The following is a 20,578-nucleotide window of genomic DNA, read 5'->3' as shown; positions in this document are numbered from 1 at the left end:
GCCATCAATTCCACAACACCAATAACAACCCTGCAGCCACCTAGACACTTAGAGCTGACTCATTTTGCACCTGTAACTGACAAAACTGTCCATGTTCATCTACGTGCTGCCTCGATGTGTTACCCACTAGATTTCTAAAGTCTGTGCTGAGCAGTTTGTTACCACCACTCGCTCACATAGTTAACATGTCACTACAATCTGGAACATTCCCAAAGGCCTTGAAAACTGCGGTCATAAAGCCTCTCCTAAAGAAGAGCAGTCTTGATGCCACAGTACTGAACAACTACCGGCCCATTTCAAATCTGCCGTTTTTAGGCAAAGTCCTTGAGAAAGTTGTTTACCAACAGCTTACTGACTTTCTCCTAATGAACAACTCCTTTGATGTTTTCCAGTCAGGTTTTAGACCCCATCACAGCACTGAGACCGCTCTTATTAAGGTGACAAATGACATCCGCCTGAACACTGACGCAGGCAAAGTCTCAGTTTTAGTCCTGCTAGATCTGAGTGCTGCTTTTGACACTGTCGATCATGAGATCCTTTCACAGAGACTAGAGGACTGGGTGGGCATCTCTGGCACTGCCCTAAATTGGTTGAAGTCCTATCTAGAAGACAGGAAGTACTTTGTTGAAATTGGTAACTGTGTCTCAGACCACATGGCCTTGACCTGTGGGGTGCCCCAAGGGTCAATCCTGGGACCCCTTCTGTTCAATCTCTACATGCTGCCTTTAGGCCAGTTAATACAGTAATAATGTGTCCTACCACAATTATGCAGACGACACTCAGATCTATGTCTCACTGACAGCAGGTGAATATGGACCAGTGGATTCACTCTGTCACTGCATCCGACAGGTCAGTGTGTGGATGCAAAACAACTTTCTCCAGCTAAATTCAGACAAGACTGAAGTCATCGTATTTGGTCCACAGAAACAAAGAGAAAGTGTCAGCAGTCAGCTCCAGTCTCTCTCTCTAAAACCTGCAAATCAGGTTAGAAATCTCGGGGTAATAATGGACTCAGACGTGAACGTAACAGCCACATCAAATCAATAACATCAGCAGCTTTTTACCATCTAAAAAACATTGCCAAAATCAAAGGTATAGTGTCTAAACCTGACTTGGAGAGACTTATCCATGCATTTGTCTCTAGTAGGTTAGACTACTGTAACGGCCTGCTTACTGGCCTCTCCAAACAGGCCGTAAGACAGCTGCAGTACATCCAGAATGCTGCTGCTCGGGTCCTGACCAGAACCAGGAAGTACGAGCACATTAGTCCTGTGCTCAGGTCTCTACACTGGCTTCCTGTGGTTCAGAGAATAGACTTTAAAGCAGCCCTGCTTGTGTACAAGTCTCTCCACAGCCTAGCACCAAAGTACATCTCTGACATGTTAGTGCCATATGAACCATCTCGGACTCTGAGGACCTCAGGGACCGGCCTCCTGCTGGTGCCCAGAGTCAGGACTAAACATGGGGAATCAGGATTCCAGTTTCATGCAGCTAAAATCTGGAATAGTCTTTCTGAAGATGTGAGACAGGCCTCTACTCTGACAATGTTCAAATCTAGGCTCAAAACAGCTCTATTTCACTTTGCATATGACTGAAAGGATCTTATCTGCACTCTTCTCTTTTAAAGTTAATTTTATAATCATTATTTATGTTTTTATTTTGTATTGTGATTTTAATGCATTTTCTTGTTCTGTAAAGCACTTTGAATTACTTTGTGTACGAACTGTGCTCTACAAATAAACTTGCCTTGCCTTGCCTTGCCTTGCCTAGCATAGCCTCTGCTAGCAGTCCCCCGGTAACCCCCCGTGCAGCCGGGAGGCTGGGTAACTGTCCGGGAGAAGCGTAGTTCCAAGCCGAAGCCCACGGTTCACCACCGGCCTGTTCATGTTTCTAACCACTTTTCCCCACCCAGCGACACACCCGCTGAGGAGATAACTCTGGTTATTGGCAGCTCTATTTTGGGAAATGTGAAGTTAGCAACACCAGCGGCCATAGTCAAATGTATCCCTGGGGCCAGAGCGGGCGACACTAAGTCAAATTTAAAACTGCTGGCTAAGGCTAAACAGAGATTTAATAAGATTGTTATTCACGTTGGCGGCAATGACACCCGGTTACACCAATCGGAGGTCACTAAAATTAATGTTGCCTCTGTGTGTGAATACGGTAAAACTATGTCAGACTCCGTAGTTTTCTCTGGACCCCTCCCAAATCTGACCACTGATGACATGTTTAGCCGCATGTCATCATTTAATAGTTGGCTGTCCAGGTGGTGTCCAGCAACAATGTGGGTTTCGTTAATCATTGGCAAACTTTCTGGGGAAAATCTGATCTGATTAGGAGAGACGGCATTCATCCCACTTTGGATGGAGCTGCTCTCATCTCTAGGAACCTGGCCAAGCTTATTAGTAATTCAAAACCCTGACAACCCAGAGTTGAGACCAGGAATCAGAGTCGCAGTCGTACACGCTTCTCTGAGCTTCTAGTGCAGTTACCCACCCATAGTTTTAAATGGTGTCTGTCCCCCGACCACCTAAATTATCTAAATCTGAAATTAAACAAAGAGAAGCTGTGCATAACAACCTCATAAAACTTAAAACCTCTTCTGTGACAGAAAGAAAAAACAGGAGAATTAAATGCAGACTGTAAAATATCAGGTCTCTAACATCTAAAGCAGTGTTAGCAAACGAATTAATATCAGATAATCATATTGATTTACTCAGCCTCACTGAGACCTGGCTGTGTCAAGATGAATATGTCAGTCTAAATGAGTCTACTCCTCCCAGTCATAATAATACCCACATTCCTTGAGGCAGCGGCCGAGGAGGGGGAGTTGCAGCCATTTTTAACTCTAGTCTGTTAATCAGCCCTAAATCTAAACTAGATTATAATTCATTTGAAAGCCTTGTTCTTAGTCTTTTACATCCGACCTGGAAAACCTCGCAGCCACTTTTATTTGTTATAGTGTACCATGCTCCTGGCCCGTAATATGAATTTGTATCTGAATTCTCAGAGTTTTTATCCAGTTTAGTTCTTAAATCAGATAAAGTTATTATTGTAGGCGATTTTAACATTCATGTTGACGTTGATAATGACTCCCTGGCTCCTGCGTTTATCTCATTATTGGACTCCACTGGCTTCAGTCAGGGTGTATATAAACCCACTCACTGTTTAAACCATACCTTGTGCTTCTGCGATATAACGTTGAGTAATGGCCAGAAAAGTGAGAGAGAACATTACGATGTCACAGTTAAGTTGACCTTTGACCTTTTGGATATTAAATGTCATTACTTCATGGGACTTCCTGTAGGCGGCAAGATGGAGGAGTCGCACTTTTCCATGCTCCTGACCTGCTAACTTTTTAACCTTTTAAAACTTTTAAGAGTTCTGCCGCGACAGCATAACCAGTCATAAACACTCAAATATAATCTCCAGCAGTCTCCCACAGCGGCAATATGTCTACCAGATCTAGGAAAGACAAGCAAAAGAATAAAGACTCCGCGTCCAGCACTGTCACGGCTACGCTAACGCCTATGCTAGCAGACCACAAGACAGCGCTCCATACAGTATTCAACGCTGCGTTTTCTAAACTAAACGAAGCTGGACAATATCCAGGCCACTTTACTGGATCACCAACAACGTCTCTCTTCGCTGGAAGCAGCTGCCACCACGACCAGCCAGGATATGCGAGCCATGGAGATGAAGCTAACTATGATAACTGAGGAAAACACCACGCTAAGAGCCAAGCTTATCGATCTGGAAAGCAGAAGCCGTCGGCATAATATCAGGATTGTTGGCCTTCCCGAAGACATCAAGGGTCCCCAGCCTACGGCGTTCTTCTTCCAGCTCTTACTCAAGGTCTTTGGGGAACACACTCTGACATCAGCCCTGGAATTAGATCGGGCCCACCGCATGCCAAACCAGCCAAACCAGGCCCTGTTGGGAAGCCCCAGGCCGTCATGATATGCTTCCACATATTTCAGACCCGGGAGCTGGTGGTGAGCGAGGCCCAAAAGCTGAAATATTGGAACAACGTTCGGCGTACCGCGACATCATGAAACAGCTCGGCTTCAAACCGGCTATCCACGGCTAAGCTGCTCATTACGATCACGGAGGGAAAGAGGAGACGGCTCGCCTCCCCCAAGGACGCCCAGGATTTCATTGCGTCTCACCGCCGACACAGCGCCGGATCTACAGAGGGCTGATTTTATTATCGGGTATGTTTGTGTAAAGTGTAGGGTTATTATGGAAACCCGGCAATCTATGCAAAACGGATGCTAACTTCAGCTGTGTTGTTGTTAGCAACTAGTCGTGACCGGTGTCCGGCTAAATTGAAATGACTAGCCCCCTGACTGACAGATGAAGCTCCGTAAAGAGTTCAGTGCTGTGTCATGCGGAGTTATGTTTACAATGGTTATGTTCGCCTGTGTTTAGGCTGTTTTTCCATTGTGCGATACTACATGTCGGGGTCAGACTCTGGTCCAGTTGTTTTTAGCAAGTTGTTACACCTAGTGCCAGGCTAACTTGTCATTGCTACCATCTAATGAAAAGTCACTAACCTTACGGACCATATGTTACACTTCCTATTGCGGAGATTGTGTTTCATTAAGGTAGAGCATTCCTCTGTTAAACTTGAGAGTATTTTTGTTCTTTCTACTTTTCTGCAATATTGCTTCACTGGACTTGCTAACCCCCATCTTATTATTGTTGACCTACATATCTCTTCTAATTTGAGGAAATCTACCTACAGGGATTGCACCTGTTTTTTCTGTTTCCTTTGTTTAATTTATGAATCATGGTCAGAATTGTAATTCATAAATACTGGGGGTGCTATGCTGTGTTTGTAACGACTGGATTCCTGTTTCGTTTGCACTTGAAACTGTTTTTTAGTTTTGTTTACTTGTTGCTGGGTTTTTGTTTTTTTTTCTTTATTACTGAACTCACTGACTATATTGAGATGTGATCAGGCTGGAGCAAGGACTGGAAGAATCATACAGATGCAAGGACAATGCATCATTGTGCAATGGACACCTAAGGCTCTGTTAAAGCAATGGGACGCTCAGGTCCAGGGACTCATGTTAAGTCACTGGCCATGTGGTTCTGTATACGTGGCGTCTATGTACCTGTTTAGTGTGTATGAATGTATTCTATTTTATCTTGTACCCCCCACCCCCTTTTTTTCTTCTTCTACCCTTTCTCTCCTCTCCCCTCCTCCAGCACCTACCACTTCCTTGTTCCCTGCAGCTACCTGCCTCCGCACAACATCCCCCCTTCCCTTCCCTTTCACAGCCCTGTCCCCCTCCTTGGAGATGGTAAGATATGACTGACACAAATGACATACTCAGATTTACTCAGAGGGGAGTAGGGGGTGCCACCAAGACTAGTAGGATCATGGCACACATGCAACAGCTCAAGGGGGACATATTTTTTATTCAAGAGACCCATCTGTGCAACAGAGAGGTGTCACGGCTTAAAAAACCCTGGGTCAGCCACCTATTTCATTCTGAATGTAATCAGAAGGCCAGGGGCATAGCCACCCTGATTCGTAAAAACATACAATTCGAACCTCACAAAACAGTGACAGATCCCGCAGGCCGCTTTGTTATTGTTTCTGGCATACTACATGACATCCGGGTTATTCTAGCTAATGTCAACGGCCCTAACTGGGATGACAGTTCATTTGTAACCAAACTTTTCACATCCTTCCCAAACATTGACAATTACCATATCATTGTGGGAGGAGATTTCATTTTGGTCCAAGATCCGTCACTCGATAGATCCTCTAACAAGGTGCTGCCTCTAACTAAATCAGCTAAGACTCTAGACACTTTTGCTGAACAACTTGGGCTCTCAGACCCATGGTGACGTAAATTTCCTACTACCACATACTGACAACAGACTCCTCCCCAACGTCAACTCCTGTGACTATCACAGTACCATGCCCCGACTTCCCTCGACCTCAATTTTCATGTACGGATTAGGTCCCTTAGACAATGGAGGTTTAACTCTGTGCTGTTAGCTGAAGACCATTACAAACAATTTCTGCACTCCCAAATTATACTGTTCTTTGACTTGAACAATCTGCCAGAAACCAGAAGAGCAGTATTATGGAAGGCTTCGAAAGCCTATATCAGAGGTCAACTAATTTCTTTTGTTTCAAACCGACAGATAAAAGATGTTGACATCAAATATGCATCCAACCCAGATCCCAACCTTTACAAAGAGCGCCTCAAGCTACAAACAGATTTTGATTTGGCTTCCACTAACAAAACAAAACTACAAATACTCAAATCTAGACAGCGCTTTTTCAAGTCTGGGGATAAGGCCGGGAAGCTTCTGGCTCATCAGGCCAGGGCTGAGGAGTCTTTAAGATTAATCTCGGCCATCAGCTCTGACTTGGGAGAGACTTATACTGAAAATTAATAAAACGTTTGTAAAATTTTTCAGATATCTTAGCTCCAGCACTCAGAGACATGTATAATGAGGCATTTCTTTATAGTCGGCTGCCAGACACCCTGTCAAGGGCCACCATCTCCTTAATTTTAAAAAAAGAGAAGGACCCTTTACTATGCAGTAGTTACAGACCGATCTCTCTTCTAAATGTTGACCTTAAAATCCTCTCAAAAGTTCTCGCTCTCCGTCTCCAACGAGTGTTGCCCGCAATCATCTCATTGGACCAATCAGGTTTTATGCCGGACCGACAGTCCTCCCACAACACCAGACGACTGCTTAACATCATTAACTCGCAGAGCTCTGAGACCCCTGAGATAGTGGTATCCCTCGACGCTGAAAAAGCGTTTGAGGGAGTGGAGTGGGGGTATGAGGTGATGAATAAATTTGGCCTTGACAGAAATTTCATTCTCTGGGTCAAGCGTTTATGTTCTTCACCCATGGCCTCAGTACAAACAAATGACACGCTGTCACCACCCTTTCCTCTCAAGAGAGGCACAAGACAGGGCTGTCCCTTGTCGCCTCTCTTATTTGCTGTTGCGGTAGAGCCCCTGGCACTTTGACTGTGCTCAGAGAAAGGTTTTGAGGGTATCACCCAATTAGGCACAACGCATAAAGTCTCGTTATACGCCGACAATTTCCTCCTGTACATTTCAAATCCAGCTAGCTCTTTACCCGTGATTTTTAACATCTTAGAACGGTTCGGTGCACATTCTGGTTACAAAATAAATTACCAAAAAAATGGGAGCTCTTTCCTATCAACTCACTGGCTAAGCAGATCTCGCGCTCTATAACCCCATTCAAATGGGCTGACAACGGTTTTCGCTATTTGGGCATTATTATCACAGAGTCCATGTCCGATATATTCTGTGCTTACTTTCTACCTCTGGTCGAGAAGACCGAGAGAGACTTCGACCGCTGGTCCGCCTTACCTTTGTCCCTCGCGTGTAGGATAAATTTGATGAAGATGGTTGTCATGCCCAAATTCCTTTACCTCTTTCAGCACATTCCCATATACATTACCAAATCATTTTTTAACAAAGTAGACAGGATTATATCCAAATTTCTATGGGGAATCAAGCCGGCCCAAATTCGAAAGACAATCTTGCAGTCTTTCAAAAAGGAGAGGTCTTGCAATCCCTAACCTTAGGCGATATTATTGGGTGGCTAATATGCAGAAAAACTTACATTGGATGAATGATGACCGAGATTGCCCTCCCGCCTGGACTCCGTTAGAAAGGGCAGCCTTGCACCTTTCTCTGCGCTCTGTCCTATGTTCCCAGCTTCCCTTCCCTGTAACTCCCCTGGGGGTGAACCCAGTTATATCGGCCTCTCTGATAATATGGAGCCAACTCAGGAAGAACCTTGGCCTGCAGGGCCCTTCTGTCCACTCTCCACTTCTTAAAAACCACACCTTCAAACCCTCAAACACAGACCCAGCATTCAAAACTTGGCACAATAAGGGTATCATCAGCATCAAGGATCTATACACAGACGGTATTTTTTCATCTTATGCAGAACTCTCCTCCAAATTTCATTTAACAAGCTCCCACCTTTTCCATTTTTTGTTAAAAAGAATTTTCCCCATTTTCCTAATCGCCCCCCTGAAACTCTGATTGCACCCTGCTAGCCGTGGACCCAAAACGAAAAAAATGCATTTCAGTGTAACTCCCTATGTTCGACCACCTCAGAACCTCTTAATTTGATCAAGACTGCGTGGGAGAATGAATTGTCTATGGAGCTGACGGATCAACAATGGACCGCTGCTTTAAACTTGGTTCACATCTCCTCCATTTGTGCCCGTCACAGCCTGATTCAATGTAAAGTTCTCCACAGAATCCACTACACAAATGCAAAACTAGCCAGGATCTACCACACCGTTAGTGATACCTGTAATAGATGTAACCAGTCCCCTGCCAATCATTTCCATATGTTTTGGTCCTGTCTTAGATAGTCTCTATACACAGACTCTACATTCAATGAATGTAGAGTCTGTAGGCAAACCCCGGAGATCTTGCCTCCAGAAGAAGAGCAGAAGAGCCCTGGTTTCCGGTTGTAGGCTGTTTGTAGTCCGCGTGATATTGACCAACCACGTTTGAGCCGGCTGCAGTTGTTGCCAGGTTAAACGGTCCGTGCGGTGAACTAACAAGGCGGAGCATAATTGGCGTCACTGCAAACTCTGAATCCATCGCAATGGTTCAGCATATTTACTTAGCCTATATATAAACGGAAGTCAGAAATGGAAATTCGCCTCCTCCGCCCAAATCAAACCGGAATGCCAAAAAATCAGGGATCTGCCCCCAGGGTCTGCCGGAAGTGAGATGCCGAATACAGCCAATGGTTTCCGAGAATGTGTCCTAAATTGACGACCTTTTGGCAAAGTGTCTTTAATACCATAGGTGGAGCTTATGGTCAAACTATTCCCCCTAACCCAGTATCAGCCATTTTTTTGTGTGTGTCTAAGTGTGAGCGTCGCTTGTCCCAGTCTGGTTCGGACCTGAAGTGGGTGGGTTTGTGGGTGGGTGGGACTAGATTTAGAGGAGTAGTTGACATGCTGCTGTACAGCCATATCTCCTTTCATACTATTTGATTACATTGTATGTCAAGCTATTGAAAAATCCCAATTAAAAGATTTGAAGAAAAAAAAAATGTCATTACTTCATTATTTTATCAGATATTTGTGTGAAGTTTTGTTATAAATAGCATATGAATTTTTGAGTTATAGCTAAAAACATATTTTGTAAAGTCACACTAACCTTGACCTTTGACCTTCAACCACAAAATTCTACCAGTTTGTTCTTCAGTCAAGGGGAGCTTTGTGTCAAATTTAAAGGCAGTCTTTTAAGGTTTTCCTGAGATGTCATGTTCATGAGAATGAGACAGCTGCAAGGTCACACTAACCTTGACCTTTGACCAATGCAATCCAATCAGTTGGTTGTTAAGGCCAAGTGAACATTAAAGAAATTCCCTCCCAGTGTTGTTGAGGAATCACATTCACAAAAATGAGACAAAGTCACAGTAATCTTGACCTTTGACCACAAAATTTAATCATTTCATCATTGTGTCCAAGTGCCAAGTCCATTTGTGCAAAGTTTGAAGAAATTCCCTTGAGGTGTTTTTGAGATATCATGTACACAAGGATGGGACAGATGGACTACCCGAAAACATAATGCCTCAAGCCACCGCTGTCACTGCTGCAGAGACATAAAAATCCAAATCTAACAGCTTGTTTTCAATCTTTTCACACTGTGCACTTTAATTACATTCAGATACACAAAGCACATGCTATCTGCAGTGCTATTACACTGCAGTGTTATTACTGTTATACGTGTGCACAGATTTTCATCCGTTGCTCAGCTGAGAAGTCATGTTCATTAATTAAGCCAGTGCATACATTTTGCACAGGAGCAGTCAGACACTAACTTCATAAAATACCACTCAGAAATATCTAAAGGACATCACTGGTGTGCAGAAAGCAACAGAAACACAAGGATTTGGTTCCATGCAAAAATCTCACTTGGTGTGGAAGTTTCTTCAATCCACAAATAGATCAGTTTCAGCACTAGATTACTGCTGTAAGTGTGTGTCTTGCCATTAAAGTACCTGACGGACAGCTGGTGTGTCTTTACTTGCATGTCTTATGTCAGGACAGTTTGTGCACTGAGGGACACATTTTTCCCGTCCGTCTCCTTTCTAAGAATCAGGACACCATACCTTCAAAGATGGATTTGTTGTCATCATTGGAGCACTGGGTCTGGCTCAGCTCTCCCCACTGCTTGTTGGTGCCACGGCTGGGAATGTAGGCTTGGACGTTGAAGCAGTAGCTCTCCCCTCGGTCCAGATTAGTCAGCGCTATCACATTGGTCTTAGAGATGTGCATTTTCTGCAGACAACAGAAGGAAAGCATGTATGTATTTTGTGTTGTATTATTCATGTCTGTTTGAGGCTGAGCTTGTAATGTCTGCTGTTACTTACCTTGCCAGTGCTCTTATTTTTCCGATAGGTGACCATATACTGCAGCTTGTCAGAGAAGATATCCCTTATGTTCAGCTGGCGACCGCCTTTAAATACAGCTGTGAGTGGGTCAGTCACGTACAGGGTAGTCTTCTTTTTGTCTTCACTTACCTCCAGCTTAAAGTCAGGTTTGCCTATTTCACCTGTGGATGAAGTGCAAGAGGATCAGAGGCTGTTTACTGGCAAACAGAGAGTTTATCTGTGCATGTCTCTGAATATCAAGTACTGTTCAGAGACCTCTGAAAATCAATGAAAATCATGACAGTGTAACTTGTGATAACACACTGACTAAGGACCTAAGGGGTAACGGTCCAAAAGTTGAGTGTGGAATGATGGGCACTTCTCACCCTTCAACAGTTGCCATCTTTTTGATGTAGCAAACTTCTTAACTTTTGATATACAGTGCCCTCCAAAAGTATTGGAACAGTGAGTCCAATTTGTTTACTTTTGTTGTAGACTGAAAACATTTGGGTTTGACATCAAAAGATGAATATGAGACAAGAGATTAACATTTCAGCTTTTATTTCCAGGTATTTACATCTGGATCTGATACACAACTTAGAAGATAGCATTATTTGTAATGGAACACAAAATTTTTAGGTGAGCAAAAGTATTGGAACATATAAACTTAAAATAGATTAAAGTGAATGAGACTTAATATTTAGTTGCAAATCCTTTACTTTCAATAACTGCATCAAGCCTGTGACCCATTGACATCACCAAACTTTTGCATTCTTCTTTTGTGATGCTTTTCCAGGCTTTCACCACAGTCTCTTTCAGTTGTTGTTTGTTTTGGGGGGGTTACTCCCTTCAGTCTCCTCTTCAGCAGGTAAAATGCATGCTCTATTGGGTTTAAGTCTGGAGACTGACTTGGCAGTCTAAAACCTTCCACTTCTTGCCCCTGATGAACTCCTTTGTTGTTTTGGCAGTGTGTTTTGGGTCGTTATCTTGCTGCATGATGAAGGATCTCCCAATCAGTTTGGTTGCATCTTTCTTTAAATTAGCAGACAAAATGTTTCTGTAGACTTGTGAGTTCATTTTGCTGCTGCCATCATCTGTTACATCATCAATGAAGATGAAAGAGTCCGTCCCAGAAGAAGCCATGCAAGCCCAAGCCATGACATTACCTCCACCGTGTTTCACAGATGAGCTTGTATGTTTGGGATCATGAGCAGATCCTTTCTTTCTCCAAACTTTCACCTTTCCATCACTTTGGAAAAAGTTAATCTTTGTCTCATCAGTCCATAAAACTTTTTCCCAGAATTTTTGAGGCTCATCTCTGTACCTTTTGGCAAATTCCAGCCTGGCCTTCCTATTCTTCTTGCTAATGAGTGGTTTGCATCTTCTGGTGTAGCCTCTGTACTTTTGTTCATGAAGTCTTCTGCGAACAGTAGATTGTGATACCTTCACTCCTGCCCTCTGGAGGTTGTTGCTGATGTCACTAACAGTTGTTTTAGGGTCTTTCTTGACAGCTCTCACAATGTTTCTGTCATCAACTGCTGATGTTTTCCTTGGTCTACCTGTTCGACGTCTGTTGCTTAGTACACCAGTGGTTTTTTTCTTCTTCAGGACATTCCAAATGGTTGTACTGGCTATGGGCAATGTTTGTGCAATGGCTCTGATTGATTGTCCATCTTCTCTCAGATTCACAATTGCTTCTTTTTCACCCATAGACAGCTCTCAGTTTTCATGTTGGTTCCACCTCTAAATGCAGTCTGCACAGGCAAAACCTATCGTACCCAATCTGAAACTGAGCTCAGACATTCAGTGCTATTTATTGTTTGAATAATCAATGTAATTGGGAAACACCTGGGCAACAAAACACACCTGTCAGTCACATGTTCCAATACTTTTGCTCTCATGAAAAATGGGTGGGTTCAAACAAAAGTTGCTATCTTCTAAGTTGTGTATCAGATCCAGATGTAAATACCTGGAAATGAAAGCTGAAATGTTGATCTCTTGTCCCATATTCATCTTTTGATGTCACACCCAAATATTTTCAGTCTACATCAAAAATAAAGGAATTGGCCTCACTGTTCCAATACTTTTGGAGGGCACTGTAGCAACTGGGGACAACCAGGAGCTGCCATGTTATACAGATGTAAGTTATACATGTTTTTTGCACTAAGTTCCAATACTGTTGTCAAACAGAAGCCGTCAGTAATGCTTGTTGGGTCTGTAATGATTTGGTACCGCCAACAATAATGGGAGTGCTAACGTTAGTGTGCTACCCCTGAGGATCTTAGTCAGTGTGTGTCACAAGTTATATTGTCAAGAATAGAAAAATAAAACCTTGGTTGTTTGTTTCTAAAGTACCCATTTGCTGCTGTGTAGCAAAAACTATCCATGCACATGGATTTAAAAAAACGAGGTAGACCTCATGAGGTACAAAACCATTCACACAGTATGTGGCAATCACAGGGCATGGATTATAAAACCTTGTGCACAGATTTACACATTGAGTTTTTTATAATTTTATAATTTGAATGTAATTTTAGTTTATTACAACTCGGACCTCATTTTCACAGTTTTGTCCACCATTTCTATTATTATATTGTATTGTATGTTGTAATCATCAACATTAGATCACTACAACAAAGTCAGTGCAGGTCAAAAAACAGGAGTGGTCAGATGACCAGACGGGTTGGAAACAAACCAATAGTGTAACCAGATGATCTAAACTACAGCCAGAAATCCATTAATCAATTAATATATTGATTAATGGATTTGGATTTTTCAATTAATACATTGAGTAATGGATTTGTCGATTAGGTGATCGGCAGAGTATGATTTGGCAACTTTCTGTGCAACAAGCTCTCGTTTAAAGGCACTATGTGTAACAATTTCAGTTGTTCTTTAAAGGAGCTCTATGTAAGAAATCTAAAGCAAATAGTCATAAAATCCTCCTAACATGTCACAGAGACTAAGGAGTAATGTTCATATAACATACTGATCTCACCGACAACAATAGTACAGCCAGAATATTCACATTTAAAAAAAATTTTACGGTCCGCAAATCATGTTTATGTTTTGAATTTGTGTTTTGGCCTGTTGCGCCACCCACCGCCGTCTACCAGTCACACAGTCAGTAGAGTCTCAGCATCAGTTACAGTTACGACTGAGCTACAGCAGCACGGCAAGCAGCATTAGCAGTGTCCCGGTACATAGCATTAGCAGTCTCCTCAGCTGTATCCCAGCAGCAGCGTTAGCAGCAGAGAAGCCGGAATTGCTTGAACAGTCCGCTGGAAAACCGAAGATCAAGGATGCGCCGACACGGCCCTGCCACGGCAGCCGCCCGTGGGCAAACAAATCAGTCTCCAGCGTGCTGCTGTCCAGCAACCTCGAATCTGTAGGGGAGGGGGGGCGGACACGGACACGAGTGGACCCAGTGCAGTGCAGTAACCGTTTTGGCCACATTCTTACATACAGCGCCTTTAAGACAAACAAATTTTGCAGTCAAAAGTGTGTCCTAGCACATGTGTATTTACCTCCATCAGCGTATCTAAGTATGTCCGTAAGCTCCGAAATTATCATTTACATAGACAGTGCGACCGGAGTCTCATCATGTACGTGCGCCATCTTGAAAATACAGGTACGTAAAGGGACATACTTGAGAAATACGAAATTGCCTTTCGCGTTTTCACTTGTCAGTTTTCAGTTTCCGCCTGCAGGTAGAGTGACGAAAAGCAGCAGCAAACAGGCTAGTCACAAGTGCCGGTGCATTTGAAAACCTCTGCAGGGGTTAAAGCAAGAAACAATTTTGTGCCTGAAATGTGGAGCACGGAAGATTTGTGTGCCTGAAATCTGAAATCTTTCCCGGAGTGGGGGGCTTGGTGTTGAGGTCACAAAATGAATAGAAATGTATGTGTTGCAAAGGAACGTGTTTATCAAAACGAACAAAAAGATTATAGCTTTAGTAGTTACTCTTCAGATTAAACTTTTATAGCATAATGAGTTTATAAATAAAGATTAAACTTTCAGTGGTTACCAGACTTTTTGACTTATAGCTCCTACATCTTCTTTTTTGCCTTGGTGCTATTTATTTTTAGAAGCAAAATCATTTAGGCTGTTTGCAAAATTGTACCGCACTTGATGTGAATTAAACAGGCAGTTACGTCGAAATTTCGCCTCTGGGCAAGCATGTCATCATTGAAATGGATCATATAATGTTGTGGTGGTGACTTTAAAACTTAAGCATAGAGGATTTTTATTGCAACTTTCGTTTCTGTCTGGTTTCTGTTACCTTACCTTCAAAACTACCGCTGGTTTACTGGAGCTTCTCCCACTCCATCTGTGCTCTGTGTCTCAATGTAACATGATGTGAAAGCATGCACAGGCGTCAGTGTTGACTGGCTATCACTTGTGCCGTGTAACCAATCAGAGGGGGCTGTAGGCGGGGCACTGTCACAAGCCCAGTGCAGTGGGGACTGCTGACAGGGAGGGAGATGGCTGTATCAGAGCCAAAGGAGCGAGTTTTAAAATACATTTATTTGATCAGTTATCGATGAAAAAACGTCCGATGCCAATTATGGTAAACAGTATTTTTTTTTTTTTTTAATTTTTATATACTTTATTAATCCCCAAGGGGAAATTAAATTTTTGACTCTGTTTGTCAATCACACACAGGTCCGAACACACACATGCACAAACTGGACCTATACATGCACTAAATGGAGAGATGTCAGAGTGGGCTGCCCATAACAGGCGCTCCGAGCGGTTGGGGGGTTCGATGCCTTGCTTAGGGGCACCTTGGCAGTGCCTATGAGGTGAACTGACACCTCTCCAGCTACCAGTCCACACTCCATATTTGGGTCCGGACGGGGACTTGAACAGGCGACCCTCTGGTTCCCAACCCAAGTCCCTATGGACTGAGCTACTGCCACCCCCAAGTTGTTGTGTTTACTCGCACACTGTGCGCCTAAATCATTTTCCCGGTTCGCACATATACAGTATATATTTTTGGGGGCAAATGTGAGTGAAATGCTCACACTTCTGCCCTTGCCGGACAGAAACTTTGCCACGCTGGAAATCCGGCGCTGTGCCGGAGAACTTTAATCCCTGCCTCTGGCTTCAGAAGATGGAGGGGGGAGGAGAGATATCTTCCTTTTTGGGAGGGCGGGCGGGCTTTGCGGAGAGGAAGACCCGAGCGGGAGTATGTGCTGGGCCGGGAGGGCGGGCAGTCTCCGCGGAGAGGGAGACCCCAGCGGGAGTATGTGTGGAGCCAGGAGGGCGGGCGGCCTCTGCGGAGAAGGAGACCCGAGCGGGAGTATGTGCGGGGCCGGGAGGGCGAGCTCCGCGGAGAGGGAGACCCGAGCGGGCCGGTGGGAGAATGTGTGAGGGGCGTCCGTGTTTGAGATGGGAGCTGGCGGCGGGAAGTCGGACGCTCCCAGAGAGGGGAGAGGGAGAAATATAGCTAAATAAGATGAAAATAGAAAAATGTCTCTGTCTTTTACTTTTGTTTTCAGTGTTTAATTAAGGTGGGAGAGGCGGAGGGCGGCGGGAGGGCAGACGCTTCCAGAGAGGGGAGAGGGAGAAATATATCAAAATAAGATAAAATAGGAAAAATGTCTCCCTAATTTTATTTTATTAAAAAAAGCTGTCTCACTAGATGAAGTTGTGGTAGTTGACATCCTGCAGCTTCTTGTTTGCTACCGACTACCGTAGTTGCAATTTGCGTTACAGGTGTGGTGGCCGCAGAGAGCACCGATGCAGTTTGTTGCAATATACGATCTCAACACTAGATGGGAGAAATTCCTACACAGTGCCCGTTTAACTTTCTCAATTAGCTGTCTGTCCTCGTCTGAACATTGTAGTATTAAATATTTCTGCAGTTTGGACTGTTGGTGGAGCATTCAATGTCATCATTTTGGGCTCTAGAAAACTGATTAATTTAATGGGCAACAGTTTTCTTAGGTTATGTGGACCAAACAATTGATCAACAATGGAGAGAATCATTTGCAGTATAAACCCAATGATTAATTGCAGCCGATAGCTAAACCACTTCATCAAAAACTGAAAGTGGGCACAAGTAAAATGATGCTATTATCACTTAATCACTCGGGAAAGCTGTGTGCACACAAAACTAAGGTAAGGCTGTATTTACAGTTAAAGCATACGGTAAGCAGTAGCACACGATTTATTGTTCAGCATTACATTAACCCTTTGCTATCACTGGATGGGTGTAGCATCTGGGATCAGGCTATCTGATGATTTCATCACATTCCCCACAGTAATTGTGTTTCACTCACTCTGTGATACAGAGGGATAGGCTACACACAAAATGATAAAGCAAGAGTTGTTTATATATTAATTCACTATGTTTCTCCATGTCTCATTACTGAACAGGCAACTTCTGCTGTGCAGATGTATTAACATTGTTTTATTCGCTGAGAGCTTTTTGATGAGCATGTTTCCAGTGGAGATGTCTCTATTAGATGTGACTAACCCAAAAAAAACAAAGAGACCCGCACACCACAAAGGTCCAGTAAGAGGGACTTTAATGCCGTGTAACGTTTAGAGCCCACAGCTCTTCGTCTTTCGTTCCTAAAACTTAGCTATCAATTTGATAAGTTATTAATAATAATTAAGATAGCTAAAACTGTGAGAAAACATGTCAGAAAGTGGAAAAAGCCGGAGAGAGTTAATACTTCCTTCACTGGCTGTGTGTTTGTGTGCGAGTTCAATCAGCTATTTTCCACTGCGGACCTGTCTGAACATGTGTCTGAACAAATTGTATGATACTTTAACTGTGCTGCACAAGTGAAAATTATTTCCAGCACATTAACGAAACAACTCATTGTAGCTGAAGAGCTTACTGTCTTTGTAGGGGCAGAATCGTGGTGAGCTGGTGTGAGGGAACTCGATGAGGTCAGAGGTGGCTCCCAGTGGGGGCTCAGACAGGACATCAGCTGTATAGTAGGCATTCAGGTCAGTTAGAGAGCTGGACAGATCACACACTGTCGCTGAGGACCGAATACAGTGAGGGTTCCTCTGTTTGTCTCCACCAACCCTGCAACAGTGTAAAAATCACATGGATATGACTAATGGATGCAAATAGTCCAAGAAGTGAAATCACCCCAGACACAAGAAAATGGATTACAGGACAATACAGTATGTCACTGTTAACAAGAACATTTGAAGACAGAGACGTGACTGTCCAAATGCAATAATTCATCCCAGCAGGACACAAAGTATAGATTTGCATATCTTGGGGAGCATCAATACAGTTGTTGGCATTTGTAACTGATGTTTGTTGGATGTATAAATTTGTGGTGTTTCTGCCTGTTTCATTTTTCTCTTAGTGAATCATTCAGGTCTGACTGCTTTAATCTCTCCATTTTAGGTCTCTGCCTAAAATGAGCATTCCAAAACTATCTTTGACTGGATCAGTAATGGATTCTTTTCATGAAGCCCTGCTGCAATTAATCTTTCCTTCAAAGTCAAGCAAGCACGTCAGAGGGAAGAGTGCACTTCAGTGGTAACACTGACAACCTGAATAAATCAACTGCATGAATAAGCTGGAAATGAAATGTAATTTCTTGAAAGGGCCAACAGGTAAGGGTGTGGATGCAGGTACTTACGCAAAGAACTCCACTGTGTAGGAGTAATCAGCTGATGGTTTGGGCTCCCAGGTCAAAATAGTTTTAAAGTTGGTGGATTTCCAGGTGACATTCTGTGCTCGGGGATAGGAGCCTGAAAATTAAAAAGGTTGCATAAAATGCCAATACTGATCAGGTGTTTAAGGTCCAGTCATTCCATTCACATAAAGTTAATGAAACAATGCAACAAAAGTATTTTATCTTTACACTGACTTATATATCTAGTCTGTAAGACATTTTGACCCTTCATTTATAAACACTAAACTACACTTTTCATGGAATAACATCGTAATAAGTGTGGTCCCTCACAAAACTATTACATAGGATCACAGTAATGTCTTAGACAGAAAAACACCATGTACTGCAGAACCAGAAATAATTAAACCTAAGCCAGAACTTCATCAGGCTCCCAAGGTCTTAATAAAGTTCTGAGTGAAATGCATTGCTCGTATCAGTGTTAACACAAGATTCTTGGTAATATTGTTTTATGGACTGACTACCACTAACTAACCATGTAACAATTTGCCTTTAATTTAGCACACTGACTATACACAGTCAAACACTGGGATTTTTACCTAGTCTTGTTGTGACTACAGGTAGGTGTCCCACCCAAAGAACACACAAGAGCAAAGGGTTTTGTTAACAGTCTGAGGCTAAGCCCAGTTTTCCCTGTACAGAGGATTTAAAGGCTGCCCAGCCCATATTTGACGATAACAATAGACTTCATGTAGTAAATTATTGCGGGATTGAGTAAACAATTCAGGGCACATTCTGGTGCAAGTTTTGTGATCAATGTCTAAGGTCCTCACATGACAAATTAGATACAGGATTATTGAAAAGTAGGGAAACTGGAAGTCAAAACGAATTTAATGACCTTGACAGTCCCATATGTAGCAGTTATATACAGTTATATAGACTAAACTTGTGTCAATGAAAATGTGGTGGTAAAAACAGTAATAACCCATACACTGTACAACAATACATCATTATTTATTAAATGATTATATTTTGTATTTTTAATCTAAGTCTTCAAAATAACTAAAGCAGAAAAATAAATGTAGCGAAGTAAAAAGTACAATATTTCACTAAGATGTAGAGGAGAAGACCTGTGTATAAAGTAGCATAAAATGGAAATACTCAAGTACAAGTATGTCAAAGTTCTCTTAATTTTAATGACTTAATTTTAATGATAGCAGTTGCAAAGTATTCTGTTTCTACTCAATACTTATCACCAACAACTACTAATATGTCACAATTCATAATTAATCTCGGGAAAATGTGCTTAAGGGTAAATAAGATGCCAAAGTGCATAAAAACAGATCTTGTTCATCAAGACAGGCTACAGAGGAGAGGCGAAGCCCCCATTGTCCTCAAATTGTAGAAACGCCCCTGTTGTAAAGGAACCTGTCAGCAAAGGCAGAGTGGGACTTGATAACTATACAAAATGACCTCAGTAAACTTAAAAATTGCAATAAATCCGCGTTTTTCCTTACTCCGACTGCAACTGTATTCTGCAGACAAGAGACACGGGGTAGGCCTATACTATACTTCAAGTGTAGCTACTCATTTCATGTTATTCGCGCCCTCCTTTTCTTATCTCGTCTTTATAATGTAGACTAAACAACATCTCTTTTACTCATTCACTCCCATTGACCTTCCTTAGTAAGACTGCATGGACATTGAATTGATAAGTTGGGCGCGCGGCTTGGACTCACCTGAAGCAGAGCTCGCGGGGAGAAAGAGAACAATAACCAGAGCAGCTGGTAGTCTTATTGTCGACATGTCGGCTGAAATTCCTCCCAGCTAGTGTGGTCCAAACCGACGAATTCTGTCCCCTGTCTTAGTAATAATGTTCCGTATAGAGCCTATGAATCCTTCCGACTTGCTTAAGTCTGACTGCAAAACGCTGGTTACAGCAATCTAAGAGCGCGAGGCTTGGCCAAATAAGGGGCGTCCGGCTGTGGCGTCACCGGGGACAGTTATTATACATGCAGCCGAGTGCGTGCCTGTCCCGCTGAGGTCATTGAGCGGATGCAGTGGGGCTTGGGGTACTCTCCTGGATTACAAGAGTTTCCACCACACTCAAAACTGAACCGCGCGGCAAAGAAGCCATGACGTTTAAACGCAGTTACCCATCTATCTTCTGATATGGACCAGTAACTTCAGCGAAATTAATAAGAAATGAAGATTTTAATTCTACAAGTTGGAATGCTTTCACTTTCTTTCTTTCAGTTTGCCGAATGATTCATTGCAATCATTGCTAGAGGAAGTACTCAAATATTCTACTGAAGTAAAATTAGCAGTACTACAGTGTAGAAATGCTCTGTTACAAACTAAAGTCTTGCATTCAAAATGTACTAATAGGCTACGTATTAGCATCAAAATATAGCCTACTCAAGCAACCAAAAGTTACTAATTATGCAGAATGGCCCATTTCAAGTTTAAGCCGACATATTATATTATTGGATTGTAATTACTGATAATTAATATATTAATCACTTTAATGTTTGCAGCTGGAG

The 20,578-nt window shown here is 42.8% G+C and overlaps 1 protein-coding gene across 1 annotated transcript in view; it reads right to left on the bottom strand.

Annotated features, from left to right (window-relative positions):
- f3a (coagulation factor III, tissue factor a) overlaps positions 1–20,018 on the bottom strand; it is a 43,281-nt gene extending 23,263 nt beyond the window's left edge. The window contains exons 1-5 of the mRNA XM_033639247.2: positions 19,775–20,018; positions 18,042–18,153; positions 17,277–17,470; positions 10,423–10,604; positions 10,162–10,330 (exon numbers count right to left, since the gene is read on the bottom strand). Of these exons, the coding sequence (XP_033495138.1) occupies positions 10,162–10,330; positions 10,423–10,604; positions 17,277–17,470; positions 18,042–18,153; positions 19,775–19,841 (724 nt within the window). The 5' untranslated portion in view covers positions 19,842–20,018. The remainder of the gene's footprint in view (positions 1–10,161; positions 10,331–10,422; positions 10,605–17,276; positions 17,471–18,041; positions 18,154–19,774) is intronic.
- Positions 20,019–20,578: the final 560 nt, after the last annotated feature.

This window comes from Epinephelus lanceolatus, chromosome 20 (genome assembly GCF_041903045.1).
Source record: "Epinephelus lanceolatus isolate andai-2023 chromosome 20, ASM4190304v1, whole genome shotgun sequence".
NCBI classification, from domain to species: domain Eukaryota; kingdom Metazoa; phylum Chordata; class Actinopteri; order Perciformes; family Serranidae; genus Epinephelus; species Epinephelus lanceolatus.
Note: the sequence above shows the minus strand (reverse complement) of the source record. Positions and strands in the feature narration are given on the sequence as shown.